This window comes from Lemur catta, chromosome 1 (genome assembly GCF_020740605.2).
Source record: "Lemur catta isolate mLemCat1 chromosome 1, mLemCat1.pri, whole genome shotgun sequence".
Taxonomy (NCBI): Eukaryota; Metazoa; Chordata; class Mammalia; order Primates; family Lemuridae; genus Lemur; species Lemur catta.
The window spans coordinates 109835260-109853292 of record NC_059128.1 but is presented as its reverse complement, the minus strand read 5'-3'; the positions used below and the strand labels follow the sequence as shown (position 1 = coordinate 109853292).

The 18033-nt window shown below is 51.0% G+C and overlaps 1 protein-coding gene across 1 annotated transcript; it reads right to left on the bottom strand.

Moving 5' to 3' along the window:
• Positions 1-2185: 2185 nt before the first annotated feature.
• LOC123634142 (cytochrome P450 4F2-like) lies at positions 2186-16939 on the bottom strand. The gene is made up of 12 exons (XM_045545463.1): positions 16703-16939; positions 14810-14954; positions 12701-12754; positions 12481-12608; positions 10411-10532; positions 9562-9832; positions 8472-8538; positions 8161-8290; positions 3301-3434; positions 3141-3205; positions 2879-2961; positions 2186-2426 (listed from the first exon to the last, which is right to left on the bottom strand). Exons 1-12 carry the CDS (start codon positions 16898-16900, stop codon positions 2249-2251), a joined length of 1575 nt encoding a protein of 524 aa, XP_045401419.1. The 5' UTR covers positions 16901-16939; the 3' UTR covers positions 2186-2248.
• Between the last annotated feature and the right edge of the window lie 1094 nt (positions 16940-18033).

Sequence of the window (18033 nt, the reverse complement as noted above, 5' to 3'; positions counted from 1 at the left end):
GACATGTGACACTTTCTTTGAAAGATATAACCACCGTCCCTCTATCACACGTAACAAATAGCCCATAATAAGATAGCCATGCCTGTTCCCTCCAAGTGTGTTTCACACTATTGTGCTGCAGTGTCAGCGTGTCCTCCTAGGGCATGTACTCTCGAGCCCCCGGGGGCAGAGAGAAGGATGGATGGGTGGGTGCAGAGACACACACGGGGGCAGCAGGACAAACCCCTGTGTCAAGGGCTGAGTTTCCATAGATCCCGCCAGGGGAGCTGCTGTGCTGGGAATGAAGTGCTGACCCAAAAGTGGGTCGTCTAGGAATGGGTTAGCACCAGGTTCCCCAAGAACCTGCTTTGTGTGACGGGTGACGGGGAGGCCACCTCTTCCCTTGGTGCCCGGTTTCCCATGATGAGGGGCGCTCTGCACCAGATCCTGGTCACTGGGCACGGCAGTGCGAGCAGCCAACCAAGGCTCCGCAGTGCTCCTTGAGCGTTTCTCGTAAAGGAGGAAAACTCAATATTGTCAGAACGTGAGTTCTTCCCAACCTCATCTATAGATTCAATACAGCCCCAATAGAAATCTCAAGAAAGTCATTTTGTGGATACCAACAAACTAATTCTAAAATTCATATGGAGAGACAAAAGACCCACATTAGCCAATACCATCTTGAAAGAGTAGAACGAAGTTGGAGGACTGACACTGTCCAACTTCAAGACAGTGTAAAGCTACAGTTGTCCAGATGTCATGGTGTTGGTGAAAGACAATGCAACAGAATAGGAAGCACAGAAAATAGACTCATGTAAGTACAGGCAACGGATCTTTGCCAAAGGTGCAAAGGCAACGCACTGGCCCCCGGACAAGGAAAGATAATCTATTAGGAGAAAAGGGGCCAGTCCAGGGTGGCTGAGTGCAGCTGGAGAGATCGGAGGACTCAGCAGGGCTCAGTGGTGCAGAGCCCTTTAGGCTATGAAGAGATCAATGTCTGTAGCGGGGCAATATTTTGAGACATTAACTGAGGTTACTCTCATTCTCCACCTCCTGGCACCTTCAGGGGCTCCATCACTCTCAGAAATAACTGCTTCCTATACGCACAGCCCTGGAGGGGAAAGGCCTGATTGAGCACAAATCTTACAGTACCTATGTCCGAGTTCCAAGCCACACTCTTAAAATTCATGGCAGGAACAACTACCCTTGATAGGCAGCATGCTTCAACAGACTTTCTGCGAGAGGCAGTGATAAGGCCACATTTACTGAGCATTAACTGTGCACTAGACACAGCTCTGAGTCCTTTGTATTTGGCCCTCAGGACAATCTTCAGGTAGGTTGTGTTGTTGTCCCCATTATATGGTTGAGGAAACACAGGCACAGAGAAGGACACTAACTTGCCTCAGTCACACAGCAGAGCCAAGACTTGAGCCCAAGCAGTCAGGCTCCAGATCCCATGCTTTTGGGGTTGGTGTTTGTGTCCAGTGGTCTGGCTTTGAATCTCAACACTCAAACGGGATGGCGCTGCCCCCACCCCACCCCAAGATGGGCCCGGGAGGCCTGTGATGGGAATGAAGGAGGAACCGGAGGTGAGAGGGTAGGGAGGAGCCTCCCCTCACAGTCCTGTGGGAGCTCCTGAGTGGGCTCAGTCAGTGTGTGTTGTGCAGGCTGCCCGGGCAGCATCAGGGGCCCAGAAGAGGAAAGGGAGGGGCTCCCTGAAGGTAGGGGAAGGGGTCACGGATGGGACCACCTGGGAGGGGCAAAAGAAGGGGTGGGACATTGACAAGAGCAGGAGGGAACTAACAATCTCAGAGAGGCTGCCAGGGCGGAAGCTGAAGGCTTCCCACAGTGTGTTCTGGGCTGGTCAGGGGGCTCTGTCTGCGGGTCACTCACAGTCTAGATAAAGGGATCTGCCTCTATGAATTCATCTCTTTATCTAAGAGCCTCAATCTTGCCCCTTAAATTTGTCCTTAACCCTGGTCCCTCTACTGCTCAAACACCTCCCATGGCTCCCTATCGCCTGCAGAGTAAAGTCCATACTTGGGGTCTGAGAGAACCAGCAATCGACACAGGAGTGCTGTGCTCAGCCAGAGAGGCTGTCAGGGTGTCCAGCTCAGAGCCCCCAGCCTGGCTCCACCCACCCAGGCCCACCCCCTGGATCCCCACAGTCCCCAAGCATCCCTGCTGGCTGTTGGCTAGGCTCAGGCAGAGGTGACAGCACAGGTTTATTCCCGGGAATCTGCAAAGGCAGGTGGAAGGGGTAGAGGGGTCACTGCTGGCCCGCCTCCAGCGGCTCCAGCCGCAGCCAGAGGCCGCCCTCGGCTCGCAGGATCATCTCCACCTTCCGGCGGGGCTCCGTGTCGTCGGGCAGGATGCGGAAGCGCAGCAGTGTGAGCGCCAGGACCACCTTCATCTCGGTCATGGCGAAGGTCTGCCCGATGCAGTTCCTGGGAGCAGAGGTGGAGACTCTGAATTCGCCCAGGACCCCCATCCAGGCCCCATCGCGCCTGGAACCTGGCCTGGGTCCCCCACCCACACCCACATCAGCTTGAGGGGCAGAGTGAGGAGCTAAGTATGTCCAGGACCCCACCCACCTCTGACCCTCCTCCCCTACACACACACACACGCACACATATACACACACGCACAATGTGGGCTTGCATAATCCCAGGGCCTGCCCCAGACTGCAACCCTGGATTCACAACAGCAGCCAGGGAAGAGTCCCCTCGCAGGGATCCCATTCTAAGGACCTTAGCCCTTAACTTCGGGGGGGGGGGGGGGAGAGCTGAAACTGTGACTATCTGCAGCTCCCCTTCCCCCCAAACTTTTCTCACTGTCATGCCCAGACCCTGCACGCATCCGGCACCCCATCCCTACCTGGGGCACACCCCACCCTTACCTGGGCCCTGCAGAGAAGGGAATGAAAGCCAGAGGTGACCACTCCTTGATGTTTTCTGGGTCGAAGCGGGAGGGGTCATACACCTGGGGGCGAGAGGGAGACAGGCTTGTTGGGTGGGTCTCCCAGGACAGCCAGCCTTGGAGAGACAGATGAGGGTGTCTGGTAGTTGGGGAAAGAAGTGATCTCGGATTTCCCTGTCAAAGCCCTGCCCCACCAGGATCCCTGGAATGGGTAAAAATGGTGGCGTTGGGGGAGTCAGCACCTCAGGGTCCGGCCACACAGCTGGGTTGTGATGGGTCCCTAAAATATTGATAAGGCAGATGACACCTGTGGGAGATGAGGGAGCAGTAAGGACAGAGCCCCACTGCCTGATAGGCCCCTGTTCCTGCCCAGGAGCCTCCTCCTCCTGCCATTGTGGGCACCTTTGGGGATGACCCGGCCATCTGGGAGCACAACATCCTGGGTGCAGTGTCGGGAGACCATTGGGACTGGAGGATGCAGGCGCAGACTCTCCTTAATGCACATGGTCAGGAAGGGCAGCTGGGCCAGGTCGTCCCTGTGGAAACACCCCCCACCCCAATAATCATTAATGTCTAGCTAGGGAGCAAAGACACAAATAGAATCCTCCAGCCACTGTGTTTCCTAATATCTTTTCTCCCTATAACAAAGTAAGTTCCACAGGGGTCAAATATTTGAGAATTAGAAAAGCAGAAAAAAATCGGAAGAGCAGAGAATGAGAAAAGTACCTGAGGAAATTTATCCAGTTATTTTGAAAAGATTGTTCTGACGAAAACACAGCATTTAAAAGCCAACTGCAAAATGTTAACAAATGTGCGTAAAAATATTTTTATGGCAAGAAAGCAAAATCAAAATACAAATGAATAAGAAACAAAATACACAGAATCAATGTTTTATTTCTTATTGTACTAGAGATACTGGCAAATGCAATTAGACAAGAAAAAAGTATGGTAACACAATTTGAAATGTGGGGGTAAATGTATCATTTTGGCAGGTAGTGATTTTATGGTTAGAAAACACAAGAGATTCCACTGGATCACTTTTACAAACTTTGAAGTTCCAGTAAGTGGGCTGAATTCTTTCCCCACTTGTTTTCCAGTGTTGATTTAAAATACTAGGACCTGATACACTTAACTAGTTCAAAATTGGAAAACTCTACTACATCACCCACCCCCGTGGCCCAATGCCACCCCACAGGTTGCCTAGGTTACTATGGTTTCATGTATCTTTCTAAAGCCACCTCTTAAACTTCTTTAAGAAATTATACAGTAGCACACTATATAACTATACTGTAGTTATCATACTATTGTACTATACACACTACTGTGTATCTTTTCTCAGTGAACATTATCTCATTCTCTTCTTGTCTCTCTCCTGGGATTTGTATCAAAATAGGTTATTCCTACTCTGGAGCTATAAAAGAATTTCCCCATGGTTTCAACTGGAGCTTTTAAGACTCTTGTTTTTTAAAAAAATATTAAATATTTGACTCATCTGGACATTTCTAGAAAGCTTCCCAGTTGTTCCAAGTGCTTTTCCTGAATGATCCATATTTGTCCTCTTGATATTAGCATTTACTATGCTTATTGGGTGCAAAATTTATATGCCTAAATCATGAGTTTCTCTATGTAGAAATAACAACCAGCTGTATAAGACAATACAAGAAAAGATGCTAATAATATTAATATAAAACAACTGGATTAAACTTAAGAAACATGAAATCTCTATATTCCAGATAAACTGATAAATTTCCTTCAATCCAATTAAAAAATACACTTCACTGTAGCAACAAAAGTGTCTAAGGATTGGTTTAACAAACATGCATAATATCTCTAAGCAAATATTTTAAACTCTGTTAAAAGACTAAAGATTATTTGAATAGGTGAATATTCATTTCATACTATGAGAGAGGATGTATCAATATTTTGAAGCTATGCTTCCCACAAATCAATCATATATTGAATGCAACCAATGAAATATATTCAAGTAAGATTAAAGTCTATCTGACTTTTTAGAACTTGATAAACTTACTCTAAAGTTTTTCTGGAAGAATAAAGGATCATGAAGAGGTAGGTCAATTTGAAAATAAAATATTAAAGAGGGGGAAGTTATTCTACCAGATACTAAGACCTATTACAAAGTCACAGTAATAAAAATAGTGTGGCACTGCTACAAAAACAGCAGAATATACCCATGGAACAGATAGAGACAGCCGCGTGAATAAGTGAAAACTTTGCATTTCGTAAAAGAAGTCCCACAACCCCCTAGGAAATGGATGGGTAGGCTGGCTGTAAAATAAAATGTAGACAAATTTGGCTTCAGAAAAATTAACCAAAATATCCCCTCCCCAAATCAAAAGGCAATCTTTTGGAATACAAGACAGAAAAAAAGATTAATTCTCATACACATGCCTATAACTAAATATGAAAAAGAAATGAACCCAAAGAAAAAGAACAAAACATGTAAGATACCACTACCATACAGTGAAAACAAATGACTTATCAACACGTGCAAGGAATGTTCAATCTCACTGTTATTTAAAGAAATGTCCATTGAAAGAAGAAATATAAAGATTGACAAAGATTTAAAATTCAAGAATACAATAATAGTAACATTGAAGTTATGGGAAAAGTGGTACCATCAAACTCAGGTAATAGGAATGGATTTGCAACAAATAAAATTGTGCATTGCAATGGTCTTTGATTCACCAATTGCACATCTTGGAATCTGTTCTTCAGAGATGCTCCCACTTGAAGCAATGGTGACTGTACACACGCTGACTGCACCATGTTTAATTTAGCAAAAGGCTGGAAACAATGCAAGTATACACCATTGGGAAGATGTTTAGAAAAATTATGGTACACCCGCACAATAGGCTACTATACAGCTGCACCAAAGGAAGAGATGAGGATCAGTAGTCCTATCACACTGCAGACTGGGAGGTAAATCAGTACAGAGACTGGGAAGATTATTGGCACATCTATTACAACTACAAATGTTTACTTAAGAGTCTTCACCATGGGGGTGCACTGAATAAAATATGGAATGTTATGCAGCTTCAGCAAAGAATAGCTATAAGACATGCTGTTGAGTGGATAAAACCAAGTTGTATACACACATATATAAAATATATATATATATACCAAAAAGTAAAAACTATATGGCTACATAAGGAGATGACTGATAGCTAGGTAGATGGATAGATAAACAGATAGATGACCAATTGATATCTCTAGACACCCCTGGGGAGAAAGGGAGTGGATTCAGGAGGAATGTCAATGATAACCCTAGTCTTCTCTGTAATGTCTCATTTAGTACAAGAAGAACTTGTTCTCATTTGTTTTTGTAATTCAAAGCTCATTTTCCATGTGGTATATACGCAAAGTGGAATGCTACTCAGCCTTCAAAAAGAAGGAAATTCTATGATTTGTGACACCATGGATCAATCTGGAGGACATTATGTCAAGTGAAATAAACCAGGCATGAGACGACAAATACCATGTGATCTTACTTATCTGTGTTAAAATAGATAACATAGATATCACAGAAGCAGAGAAGAGAATGGTTGTTACCAGAGGAGGGAGAGAGGAAAGGAACAGGAAGATGTTGATGAAAGGGTACAAGTTTCAGTTAGATGGGAGGAATATGTTTTTAAAATCTATGGCACAACATGGTGACGACAGTTAACAATAATGTATTGGGTTTTTCAAAATTGCTAAGAGAGTACATTTCAAATGTTCCCACCACAAAAATAAGAAGTGTATGAGGGAATGGGTACGTTCATTAACTCAATTCCATTGATCCACATTGTACACATATATCATAATATCACATTATACTCCATAAATATATATAATTAAAATTAAAAAAATTTAAAAATACACTCATTTCCAAAGCTCATATTTGAGAAAAAAATACAATCTCAAAGGTATATTGTTAACGTGCAGACCTGTGTCGGTCTTAGATACTCCCATTTGTACAGAAGAAGAGAGTGTGTGTTCACATAAATGTGGGCATTGCGTTAACCATTTTCTGGAAGGACACACAGGAAACCACTGGCCATAGTCACTGCTAGGCTTAAGAATTAGGTTTATTTTTATCCTAAACTCTTCTGGACACATTTTTTTACCAAGTGCATAATTTTTCTTGAATCCTGGTTTTAAATGAATGAAAATGTTTCTACACCTCACAAAAAAATGCTGTGCTGAGCAAAGGCTTGGAGGGGAGGACACCACCTCCAAACACCTGTCTAGTCCAATGTTTCCATTGTGTCCCCCCATCCTTGGCCTGGTTCAGACCTTGGAACTTCCCCTCTGAACCCTCATTACACAGCGTGTCCCCTCCAATCTCCTGTCCACACTAGCCCTAGAAAGAGCTTCCTGGTACCCAGATCTGACCTCTCCCTCCCCTGCTCAAACACCACCCCTGGATCCCCATTACCCTTGGGGTAAAGTTGACCACTAAAACTCCTCTCTCCCTCTGTCTCTGTCTCATCTCTCCCCAGACCTTTGCCCAGCCCGTCTCCTTGACGTAGAGCACTGCTGCCCAGCTGCACCCAGATATCTACTGACCATCATTCAGGGACTCAGATGAGACACTTTTTTAACCCCCAGTCCTGTTTCTCTTACTCTCAACTCTATTCACGCTCCTGTGGGCTGAGAGTGTCCTCATGTGGGACTGTTCCCCCAGCAGACTGAGAGAACCTCGAAGGCAGATCCCTGGGCTGGGTCCTTCCCAGGTCTCCAGAGCACAAAAAAGTGCTGGGCACAGAACTGGGGGTGGGAAGGCAGCGCGGGAGTGTTTGTTACATGGAGGCTGGGTGGACGAGTGACACAGGTGTTCTGGACAAGAGATGGGTGACTTTTACCTCTGGGTCTCCTTTGGGAATCCCTGGCCCGGACAGTCGGGTAGGAATTAGGGCATAGAAGAGCAAACACTCAGTGAGTGAAGTTGTTTAAAGGAATGGTGTTTCATGGAGAAAAGAATGGGAGTGGAGACGAAGTTCATTAATGAAAACGTGCTAAGTGGCGTCATTAGCCCTCACACATCATTACTAATTCTCTCAGCAACCCCAGTCTTTCTGTCCCCAAAACCTGCAGTCTTTCCCCTGATAGCCAAATTGATCCCAAGTCCTGTCTCTGGATCTGCTCCTATTACCACTAAGAAAAATGGGTAGAATCAATAAATACAACTTCTCTCCTCCCCACCTGCCAGCAGAGCCAATGAGAGGGGCTCAGGAACAGGCCATGAGGACCTGCACGCACCATTCAATCTCTGTAGGCTCGCGGTCCCTCAGCAGCTCTCGCACCTCCTGCCGGCAGCGCTCCTGGTGTTCCGGGTGCCTCGCAAGGTTGTACAGGACCCAGGAGAGACCACTGGCCGTGGTGTCATGGCCTGAGGGGCAAGAAGGTTGACCTGGGTCTCTGAGCTGCTTCAGCACCAGAGGGGCGGACAGCGCCCTTGCATGGAGACCCTCAGGGAGGATGGGAGGGATGGAGTGATCAGGGTCCACCCACTGCATCCCTGGGATGGAGAGGCCCCTACCCCCACTGTAGTCCCACATTGGGCCCCTCACCCCCAAACATGAAGGTATCAGCCTCCGCTCTTATGTCCTCATCTGACAACTGCTTTCCATCTTCATCCTGCAGAGAAGGCAAAACCCAACAAATCACACTAGCTCTGAGACTCCTGGGTCTAACCTGAGACAATCTCTGAAGATGCATCCTCCTTCCAGAAACCCAAACCCACCCTGCACTCCTAGATCTCCCTGGAGACCATTGCCAGAGCCCTTGCCTGATGGGCTTCCTCCGTGACTGCCTGGCCTCCTCTTTTATCCCTGGTGGAAGGAATCAGTGATCCATGAATACTTTTATGTTCCTGCATAATGAGGACTTTTGGAGAAAAAATTACTGACAACCTGGGTTTCAGGATGTTTAAATGGAAATTTTCCTTGGAGCTTAGAAATTAAGTGTTGTTCCAAAGATATTTGCTCACCTTCTAGGATGATAAACACAGAGAATCTTATCTCCCCTGAAGGAAGTTCCCTTATAAACCCCTAGTCATTGCCATCTCACTGGAAAGTAGTTTATACTCCAGAAGAAAGTGCACACTCTCTGTCTCTGTCTCTGTCTCTGGAAGGATGAAGGCACAGATGTGCCAGCTGTTCTCTGTGAGCTCCAAGACTCATAATGTGGGGGCCCCTCTGCTGTGGTGCAAAGTCTGGTGCACTAAGAGGTAAAAACGTTGCATTGCCCCAGGAGGAATTCGGGAGTGCGGAGCCGGCACTGCAATCTAACTCTGGCTGCTGTTACTGCTGTGAATAATAAATAGGCTGCTCTGACCCAGGGGTCAGGCGCATCTGTCAGCTTAGACATAGACAGAGACAGAGCACAGACATACGGATACACATAACAATGCAGCAGACTAAGAGAATAAATTGTAAGTGAAGTAAAATCTGAGGCTCATCATAGTTTCAGACTTAGCAGTCCTCTGCTGGCTGCACTTCGGACACTCATCTCTAAAACCTATCTCTGACTGTTCGCTTCCTGACTCAAATAATTTCCATGCTCCCCAGTGCCCACTGGATCAAGTCCAAGTTCTTGGATTTGACATTTGACATGAAGCTCCCCCTTCTGTCTCTTGAGTTCAGATCCCAGGAAGCCCACCTTGCTCAGCAGGAGAACATCGATGAAGTCCAAAGTCTTGGTTTTGGCTTTGGCCTTGAGGAAGTCATCAACATCCTGTTTGGGGAGGGTGCGGCGTCGCTCCTGGATGACGGCATCTGTGAAGTCGTGCACCAGGCGGCAGGCCTTGCGGAAGCGCTGCCCATCGCGGGTGAGATAGTACAGGAAGTCCATGTACAAGAGGATGTTCTGGCTTCTTTCTTCTATGAGGGCAGTGAGCTGCAGGATGGTGGCAATATATTCACTGGGCCTCCTGCAGGATCAGGGAATGGGGAGGAAACAATTTAATACACCTGAAACCCAGGAGCATTTCCCACCAGCAGCCAGGATCTACCTCCCATCAGGAAACGGAGTCTCCAGAAACAGATGGCCCCACAGATACACAAACAGCATCGGCCATGAGACTTGACTCTCCAAACCCTCTTCTCTGCCTGCATCCACCTCTGGTGCCACTAGGCAGCCAGAGCGTAGCTTGGACCTCATACCCCTCCTCCGCTCTGTCTCCTGCCCAGCATCCAGGCCTGCACCTTCTCCTTCCCAAAACCGTGCACACAGCTCAGATGTTATCAGATTCCACCTGGTCCATGACCCAGCCCCCACCCTAGCCTCCTGCATACAAAGTCACCTCTACTGTCTGCTGCACATACTCTACTCATCCCAGCCTCCCTGCCTTCACTCAAACATTTCTACCTACCCTTCCCGGCCCTTCACAGCCCAGCTGTGACATACCTGCTCCAGAACAGCTCTTGTGGTTGTTGTCCTCAGTCCTTCCTCCCCACCTATGCCCTTGGGTCCACAGCTCAAGTTCCCACACCCTGGGCAAGGACTCACTCCTGACAATTGCTGTCGAAGCTGAAGATGCATTTCTGCAGACTGTCCAAGGTCATGAGGCTGATGTGCTCAAACATGTCCAGACGGGCACTGCCCTCTGAGGCCAGGCGCTGCCACTTGGCCTGCAGAGAAGGTCACAGAGCTGGGGGAGCTGGGCCTTGGCTCTTTGGAGGCCCTCCTCAACCCCACACATCAGGATGGACGCATTCAGAACCAGCCTCTTGGTCCTCTGCCCCAGGTACCCATCTCCAGGGAGGACCCGACTTGGGTGAAAGCAGAAGCTTTTACTATTAGGAGATGAAGACCCCATGGCTGGGAACAAGAGCCCTGAGTTCACGTTTCAGCTCGGCATCCTGTGCTCTGTGTGCCCTTGGGCAACTCAGTGCCTTCCCTTAGGTCCCACCTGTCAAATCGTCAGTAGCAGTTAAGATGTCCTGCTTTGGTGCCAGATAAATGAGGTGAGAATCCCTGCTCCACCACCCCAGGACTTACTACATGGGTAGACTTGAGCAACCCCTCTAAGCTTTCTGGCCATCAGTTTCCTCATCTGTAAGGGGTGAAAAGAAACTCTAACTCACAGGAGTGTTAAAATTAAATTGGACAATTTATATCATGGAATTGGCACAAGGAATCATTTCTGTCACATAATGTGTGCTCAGAAATGTTGGTTTTCCTCATCTTTATTGTTATAAATTGACTGCAAAAATATCCCTATGTTGGTAGAAGCAGTCTTCCGTGGGCCCTGAGCATCCTTGCTGGGCGCACCAAGAATGCAAGGCCCTGATGTTCTTAACCTGGGTCATTTCTCAACCTTGTGATTGCAGAGAAGAATCTTGGGGGATAAGGTAATGATTCCCCTGGACACATGTTAGGCTTGCATCTGTTTGCTATAAAATCAGGTTCCCTAAGCCTAGTACCCCTTCCCTGTAATGCAGTAGACTCCAGGAACAGGCATTGATAGAATCCCTCCTCTGTCCCCCACAAGGGATTTGGGTGGCTTGGAAAAAGGAGACAAACCAAGAGGAAGCACATGCTATTGTGCCGTGAGTAGTCAACTGCCCTTTGTCTCTGACCCTGGAGTCTCATGTCTTGTGGCAAAATCCATGGAATAGTAACATACTAACTTATAACCTTGCAAGTAAGGAAAAAAAATCCTAGGCAGTTCAAAAAACCCATATCCCACCTGGAAACCATTCTTCTAAGTGAATTATCAGAAGAATGGAAAAGCAAACACCACATGTACTCACCATTAAATTGGAACTAATCGATCAACACTTATGTGCACGTATGGAAATAATATTCATCAGAAATCTAGCGGGTGGAAGGGGGCAGGAGGGGATGTGTAACTCCACACCCAGCGGGTACAATGCACACTATCCGGGTGATGAACACACTTACAACTTTGACTCAAACAGTACCAAAGCAATTTTGTAACCAAAATGTTTGTACTCCTGTAATAATCTGAAACAAAAATACAAAATATATATAAAACATCCGTGACCCCAATTCTCCACTTCTCCCTCTGCCTACACCCTTTGCAGTGTGATTTTTCAGCAACGTCCATAAGAGATGGAGCCTATTTTACCCACCACCCTTTGATTCTGTGCTGGACTTTAGGATCAGCAAAGCTGCCACCTGACCTGCAGCTGATCACACCTTCCCAGTGACCCTTCCACATCCACAAGAACCAGCCAACTATCCTGTAGACTTATTAGTAATCATGAGCACATTGATTTAAACCAATGAGTCTGGAAGTGGTTTGTGTGCAGCAGTAGCTGCTATGTAATCTTCATCATTTCTCTCTGGAACTCATAGGAATTCAGTGAAAGAAACTTAGAAACTGACACTGTCTGAACACCTACTATGTGCCAGGGACAGGACTCCATTACATCATCTTGACCTCCTTTTAAGTGGGGATTATTATTCCCATTTTACAGATGAGGAAGCCAAGGCTCAGAGAGGAAGAGCATGACCCTAAGCCTCCCAGCAGAGCCAAAACTCCAGATCAGACCTGTCTGTGGTTCCTCTACCCCAAGACTCCGGTTATGACCCCAGTGTCAAGGGACTTACGTGCATTATGCTCACACTGTCATTGAAAATCTTCACGTAGGGCTTCAGGATGTTGAAATGGAAGGCTGGTGTCAACAGGCGACGGTGGCGGCTCCACTTGTCACCAGCACTTAGCAGAAGCCCATTCCCTAGTAGGGCAGCCAAGGGCAGTGAGCAAAGGCAGCACCTTCTCCTGGCCCCACAAGGCTGTCCCCAGCCCCATTCACCTGCAGTTACTCACCCAGCCAGGGCTTTATGAAGCTGAAGAAGATATCATCTTTCCGTACAGTGGCAGCTGACATGAATGAGGATAATCAGGGGACATGGAGGGGGAGGGGAGGGGCTTGGGGTGGAGGTGGAAGCTCCCAGCCGGGGGTTTGCACTCCCTTCCAAGCCCAGCACAGCAGGAAGGGGCCAAGGGCGGACAGAGCAGAGGGGACGGGGCAAGGGAGGGATCCCCAGACCAGGCTGCAGCAGACACTAGAGCAACACACACCCTAACACAGCACAGCGCACCCCACCTTGCCTTGACATGGCTCCTACATGATTCAACATGTCTGCAGCACCTGACCATAGTTCAACACCCTACAAAACACCTTCATAAGAACCTAGGACACCCTGTCTGCTCCAGAACTCTCTGACGCCTCCTGACAGGGATCTCAGACGTGTGACCTGACCCCGATGTGTTAACAGGTCCCGACACAGCCACAGCACACATGACAAACCCTAAATGACACAACATGGTCTGAGTTTGACCTGCAATGGTCTGACATGAGCTCAGCATGCCCCACGGTTGGACCCCAGATAGGATTTAAATATAAGCTTGTTAATGTCCCAGATGTGGACCTGGTGTGACCCAGACTGTGCCCCAGGTGTGATCCGAACACACCTTAGGACCTGCCTCAGACAAGACTCATATCTCAGACAGTCCACACAGGGACCTGGGTCCCAGCCCTCAGACAAGCCCCAAATATGGCCCCGATGTGACAAACAGGAGAAAAGGACAGTCTCAAATAATATTTCAGACAAGAACCAGATAGGCCCCAACATGGTCCAAGTGACCTTGGCTACAGCTGAGCCCCAGACAGGGTGATCTCCAGGATTTCAGGTGTAAACCAGGTGTAAGCAGGTGTAACATGTGCCAGGTGCCACCTGGCCCCAGGTGTAAATATACAGGTGACTAGATGTGTCCATACAGCAGACGTCACACAGACATGCCCAGACTACGGCAGACAGGACCAGAGGTCAGAGGTCAGACAGGTCAGTCCAGGGGAGACAGAGGCAGTGGCATCTCCGCCACAGCCCCTCCTGTCTGCACTCGGGTCCCAGGGCCAGCTGGAGGCAGCAGGGAGACCCCAGCAGTGGGCGAGCTGTGGCCAGTGCAAGGTCTGTCTGAGCAAAGAGCACGGGCTTGATGCAGGGGGCTGGAAGGTGGGGACGACCTGAAAGCCACCCTCTCCGGACTTTATGGTCAACAGATTTTTCTTTGCTGACACCTCATGAGGTTGAGTTTCCATCACTCTCAACTGGAAGAGATGTCAGAAGCCAGAGAGACCCAGGGACCTGCCCAGGGTCTCTCAGCATTTTAGCGTCAGAGCCATAGTCCCTGTGGGATGCTGCCGGTTTCCCTGCTCAGCCTCGCCTGCCGGAGGAAGGGAGGGCAGAGAGCGAGGGAGGGGCACCGGGCTGCAGTGGGGTCTCCTTGGAGATTTCTGGGGCCTGCAGCAGAAGAGCAGTGAACCTAGGGCAGACGAGCCACCGGGTGGGGTAGAAGGAGCTGCCCCACGGGGGTGGCACTCATACAAGCAGCCCAGGTGCTCCACCAGCGGCCAGCTCTCCTCATTGTCCTGGGCTTGGGCACATGCAAGGCTGGCACCAGGCCTGGCAGGGAGCCTGCAGTACTAATGGTGCCCACGGCATCACCCTTCCTCCACTTAAAAAATTCCTCCTCATCAATCCAGACCCAGCTGCAGCAACTCCTCCTACAGGAAGCCTTCCTGCCTGCCCAGCAGAAACTTAGTTCTTGCTGAGCTCTCATAGTCGATCTTCCTCTGGTCCATTCCTGACCACATGAACTTGGGGAGTTTCCTTAGGACAAGGCCTGAAACTGAGAGGCCCCCTGGGGCCCCAGTGGTGCCCAGGACAGCAAGGCAGGGAGCAGACGGCAGTGCAGGCAGGAGACACTGAGGTGCAGGCGGGTGAGTACAGGAAGGGGAGAGGAAGACGCCTGAGGGAGAAAAGGGAAGGAGGGGCTGGGGTCCTGCAGGGGCCACAGAGGAACTTCGGGGACAAGGGGCTGGAAGCCCTTGGATGTGCCACGGTGCCCACCACCACTAGCTCCGCATGGTACCTGAGGCGTTCAGGACAGGTCGGAGGACGTCGGGGTGGCAAACATTGATGATAGGGAGGATGGGGCCCAGCCACGTTTTAAAGCCCTGGGGATAGGTGGCCACCAGCTGAGTCACGTCCCTCAAACCCTCCTCTGTCGTGGTGACCTGCAAGCAAGGCAGAGCTGTCACTTGTAATGGTTAAATTTAGATGCCAACATGACTGGGCTAAGGGATGCACAGATAGCTGGTAAATATAATTTCTGGGTGTTTCAGCAAGGATGTTTGCAGAAGGGATGAGGAGTGGAATGGGTAAACTGAGGAAGGAAGATCTGCCCTCCCCAGTGCGGGCAGGCACCATCCAACCCACTGAGGGCTCAGAGAGAACAACAAGGTGGAGGAGGGGACTTGGCTCCGTCTTCCGGAGCTGGGACATCCACCTTCTCTGCCCTTGGACATCAGAACTGCAGCTGCTCAGGCCTGTGGACGCGGACCGAATGACAGCTCAGCGCCCTGGGTCTCCAGCTTGCAGACGGCACAGGGTGGGACTTCTCAGCCTCCACAGTCATGTGAGCCAGTTCTCAGAGTAAATCCCCTCTTATCTGTCTAGACCTACACCCAGATCTGTGTGCCCTGGGATTCTGTGTCTCTGCAGAACACTGACTAATCCACGTCCCCAGGAGTGGCCACCGCAGTCCCCCCTGCAGCCTCTGGAGGTGGCGCAGCCTCTGCAGTGAACAGCGTGTCCGGATCCTGCACAGATGGAGGGAATCTCTGCTTCCTCCTGCTCCTTCTCTCCTGGGGCCTCTCCAAACGCCACCCATGCACCCCAGGGCAGAGGGAGAGGACACGCTGTCTGCCCACACAGGGGCCACCTTGGCTCCACAGGAAGGGTTTTCTTGTCCTGCGAGTGGTTCCGGCCTGGGGGCAGCCATATGGCGATGTCCCGACCGAGGGGCTTGTGGGCAGCAGTGTGACCTCAGGACGTGTCCCCAAGGCAGGTTTCCACATGCCCTCATGTCCTGGCTGGTGCACGTGGGCTTCAGTTCCTCCTCTGGAGAAGGGTCTGCACCCTCGGGACCTTCCAGCCTCAGCTGACCTCAGGGGAGCAGACGGGAGCTGTAACTGTCCATCAGGACCGTGGCTCCCACCTTTGAGCACCTCTGTCCATCAATCTCTGAGCATAGAGTGTGCTGTGCGCCCTCCCACTGAGCCTAAGGACACGCCCATGGCCCCTGCCATTACAAATGAACAGACTGGGGCCACGTCCCCCAAAGGACAGAGCAGGTCCGAGTCAGAGGCCAAGGTGTGGGAGGGGGTGGTTAGGAAAGGCTCCTGAGAGGGGAAGGGAGAGGCCAACTTCCATGCAGGCTGCACAGCAGGGCCCATGGCGACATCTCAGTGGGGAAGAGCAGGTAAGAGGAAGCTGCCCAGGAAGGGCAGGGGTGGCACACTGTCCCCACCTGTCTTCTGGGCCAGCGGTGCCCCTGTGTGTTTGGGGGGTGGGGCAGTCACAGCCCAGAGAGGGGCAGACACAGGACACGGGCCAGGCAGGGGGCAGACCCCGGACGGTGCCCCTCAGGAGGCCTCAAGTCCCGCAGCGGAGAATTGGGGACACCGGGGGTCCCCGCTCTGTGCAGCCCTCCCCGGGAGCCCTCACGGTGCACCAGCGTGGGAAGACAGGCAGGAAAACGATGCTGAGCAGGCTGGGCTGGGAGCACAAGGGGGGGACAGAGGCCTGGGACGGCGCAGCAGAGCAGCGAGGCGGTGAGCAGAGGCGTGAGTGAGCCGCCGCCCTCGCTTCTCGGCCGTCCCAGACCCCAGCCCACCTCCGCCCCGGCTCCCTGAGCCCCTTCCCGGCCCTGGGGACGTCCACCCGCCCTGACACCCCAGTCCCGTCCTACTGCTACACTCACCAGTCCGGCATGACCCAAGAACCAGCTCCGTGTCGGGGGCTGCGGGAAACAGCGGAGGCGGCTGCAGGTGCCATAGAAGGCGTAGGTCCAGGCCAGGACGCGGGCCAGGAGCCAGGAGGCCCCGACCAGCAGCAGCAGCAGCCACGGGGAGGCGGCCGCCGGCCCCAGGCCCAGCCAGGACAGGCCCAGCTGAGACATCCTGCAGGGCAGAGGGGTGCAGGGGGAGTTCCTGAGGCCCAGGAGAGGGAAGGGGGCTCCAGGGCCAGTGCAGAGGGGCAGGGGCGGGAAGGGGAGGGCTCAGAGATGGGTAAACAATGCTGGAGAGCTAAAGTCCAGAAAGGCACAGCCTGAGTCACAGGGAGGCTGCCAGGGGCTCGGTTTCCAGGAAACCACCATTCCCAGGGCCACATCCCTGGAGCCACCCCAGCTTGGGCAGCCCCTCCCCATCCCAGGCCAAGACCCCCCAGGCCCACCACCCCCAGCCTGGCACCTTCCCTCAGGAGTTTGTCCACACAACCTCCTTGTCCCCCTGCTGGGCGGTCCTGGCCCTGGGCCCTGATGTAAGAAAGGCTGAGGGGAGCTGGGCCAGCCAATCCCTGCAGGCGGGGCTGCCTCCTCCCCACCAGGGCAGGAGGCCAAATCATGGGGTGGGGAGGGAGCTGGCTGTAGAGCAGTCAGCTGGGGATGACACAGCTGAGGCACTGGATCCTCAAATCTCAGCACCACCCACTTGGGGTGAGGGGGGCAAGGCAGTGGTGATCAAAGGTGACTCAGAGCCCCAAGGTTTACACACCAGGTGCAGCTGGCAAAGGCATGAACGTGAGAGTTCAGGTGCCAGGCGAGCACGGCCAGGCCAATCTTTGTACCCGATCATCTCCTGAGCTCCTGTAGGACATCAAGTACCATTTCTCGGTGCAGAATTAGGAGGCTTAGAGATGAAAGCCCAGGGGCCCAGGCTGTGCAGTCTGGCAGGAGTTCAAGTGCTACCTGGAGGCAGCCCAGGCCCTGGGCTGAGACATGACTGCTAGGAACAGAAACAAACAACCCAGCCTTGCCGGCGATTATCCCAGGCAGATTCCAGGGATAAAGGGCCCAGCTGCTGGCTGGGCACAGTGGCCAACAACTGGAATCCTAGCACTCTGGGAGGCCGAGGCAGGAGGATGTACCGAGGACAGGATTTTGAGCAAGAGTGAGACCTTGTCTCTACTAAAAATAGAAAAATTAGCCATGCATGGTGGCGCATGCCTGTAGTCCCAGCTACCTGGAAGGCTGAGGCAGGAGGATCGCTTGAGCCCAGGAGTTTGAGGTTGCTGTGAGCTATGATGACCCCA